General features: G+C 43.7%; 1 protein-coding gene across 1 annotated transcript in view; it reads left to right on the forward strand.

The window, feature by feature from the left end:
- Nucleotides 1–2,056, forward strand: part of LOC110287150 (putative MAGE domain-containing protein MAGEA13P) — a 6,370-nt gene extending 4,314 nt beyond the window's left edge. The window contains exon 3 of the mRNA XM_021153799.1: nt 592–2,056. Coding sequence (XP_021009458.1) covers nt 641–1,603 — 963 coding nt within the window. The 5' untranslated portion in view covers nt 592–640 and the 3' untranslated portion in view covers nt 1,604–2,056. The remainder of the gene's footprint in view (nt 1–591) is intronic.
- The last annotated feature ends 265 nt before the right edge of the window (nt 2,057–2,321 follow it).

A 2,321-nucleotide genomic window follows, 5' to 3' on the forward strand; every position in this document is an offset into this window, starting at 1 on the left:
TGGCTATATCTAAGTTATGTTAGCCAGTGTGAGAACCCTGAATAAGATACATGGGATTCCCATACCACTAGAGATTTGCTGCTCCTGCCCTGGGAGACCCTACTTTCTGGTTTACTGATTTGTTGTGCTAGTATTACCCACTACAGTGTCAAAGGATTAACTGTTTATCAAAGAGACACAGTGTCTCAGGCCTTTCAAGAGTCATTTAGAGGATAGAAGGAGGGTCCCTTTTATAGAAACAGATGGAGTCTAGTTCCTAATTTGTGCTATGAGGGCCCATTTGTGCCATAATTGTGTGGATCTTGCAAAATCTACTTCTATCCAGAAGTTAGCCCTGGGGATAGGACCCAAGTCTGTGCATGTGATCTATGACCTGAGTGAGCTTCTCCCATGAATTGCTCATATGGAAGCTATAGGTACAAAGGGCATGGTTAGTGAACTAAGTAATATACAGAAACCATAGAGCACAAGAGAGTTCATAGGATGCAGGCCCATGAGACCTAAAAGAACTATCTAAGGTAAATATTGAAAAAGCCTTTGTCAATGCTGACAGGTTACAAAATCTTCACATTTTTTTTCTCTCACCCTTAGGCCACTCTCCATCAACTTTCTCCAGCCAATTATTGGAAAACAAATTACCATGTCACACATTCAGAGGCATGATCAAGGCTTTGAGGACCAGCTAGAGGAGGAGGTTCCTGCAGCTGAAGAGGTAGGCACCTGGGAGAAGGTAGCTGCTGCAGAGAGTTCCCAGGAAACTGCCTCATCGTCTGCTTCCAGCCAAGCTTCTGCATCAAGCAAAGCAAGTGAGGGTTCTGGTGGTGAAGCAGAGGGAGGTCAGAGTACCTCAAAGGCCTGCCTCCGCACCAAGTTATTGCTCAACAGTAAGTTTCAGAAGAAGGTTATTGATTTGGTGAAGTTTCTGAGCTCCAAGTATATAACAAATGAGCCTGTCACAGAAGCAGAAATTCTGAAGAGTGTTGGGAAGAAGCACAAGGGCTACTATTCATTGATCTTCAAGCATGCCTGTGAATGCTTGGAAGTGGTCTGTGGCATTGAAGTAAAGGAAGTGGATGCCCTGAACCACACCTACCTGCTCGTGAAAGTCCTTGACCTCACCTATGATGGGCGGATCAGCAATGAAGAGGGGATACCCAAGACCGGCCTCCTGGTGCTTGTCCTTGGTATAATCTTCATGGAAGGCAACCGTGCCTCTGAGAAGAAGATCTGGGAGGTGCTGAATATTGTTGGTGTGTATCCTGACCAACATGATTTTATCTGCGGGAATCCCAGAAAGTTCATCACTGAAGATTTGGTGTTAGAGAATTACCTGGTATACCAGCCTGTACCCTACAGTGATCCTCCAAGTTATGAGTTCCTGTGGGGTCCAAGGGCCCAAGCTGAAACAAGCAAAATGAAAGTCCTGCAGTTTTTCTGCAAGGTTGCTGGGAGTAACCCCGCTTCCTTCGCCGCTTTGTATAAGGAAGCTCTGGAAGATGAAGAGGAGAGAGCCCGAGCTCTACTTGCCTCCACAGCCATTTCTACTGCTGTGGACAATTCAGGTTCTGGGGACAAGCCCAGCGGTGTCTCCCACTCTGAGTAATTAGGCTGGTTCTTTATACCATGTTTAAAGAGAGCAATCAAGCCTCCAAACAGCAGAGATTTAGTTTCTTTTTCCTTTCCGTACTGTTTCAGATATTTCTCTTTAAAAGGTTTATTGGCTTTAGAGTCTACTAGATTCATTCATTGTACTGCCCACACAGTTGTTACTGATTGCTGGGTTTCAGAATAAGAACCTTGCTGCTGTTAAAAGCAAATTGAGAACATTCTCAGCTTTGAGACCTAGAGGAAGATCAGATAGCACTGTGACTGAATTTTCCTTAGAAATGGGAGAGTAGTTACATAGTATCAGTATGTCAAGAAAGGTGGAAACATATGGTTAATACTGGAATTCCTGTTCTCTTAGTCTGCATTGTGAAACTTAAGGTGTGCACCTCACTTACTTGACTTACTCAAGAATGCGTGAGAAATTAAAGCTTAATAAACTATACTGACTCCTTTCCTCAGCAGTGTTTGTTCTTTGGAGGGCATTTTAATAGCAGTGGAAATTAAAAAAAAATATCAGTGATGGATATGTAGTCGTGTGGAAAACAGCTTTCAAAAGGACTGAGGAGATGGGATTCCACATGACATCTGTCATGTATAAATGCTTTGCGTGGAGGCATTTTGTGGGCTGTCGGAAACCACAGGTATTTCTGTGAGTACTAATCTGTGAAGGTAGATGATGGTTGTAAGTGTTCCTGCTCAGATGAAAGGGTATC

The sequence above is a fragment of the Mus caroli genome, chromosome X (genome assembly GCF_900094665.2).
Source record: "Mus caroli chromosome X, CAROLI_EIJ_v1.1, whole genome shotgun sequence".
Taxonomy (NCBI): Eukaryota; Metazoa; Chordata; class Mammalia; order Rodentia; family Muridae; genus Mus; species Mus caroli.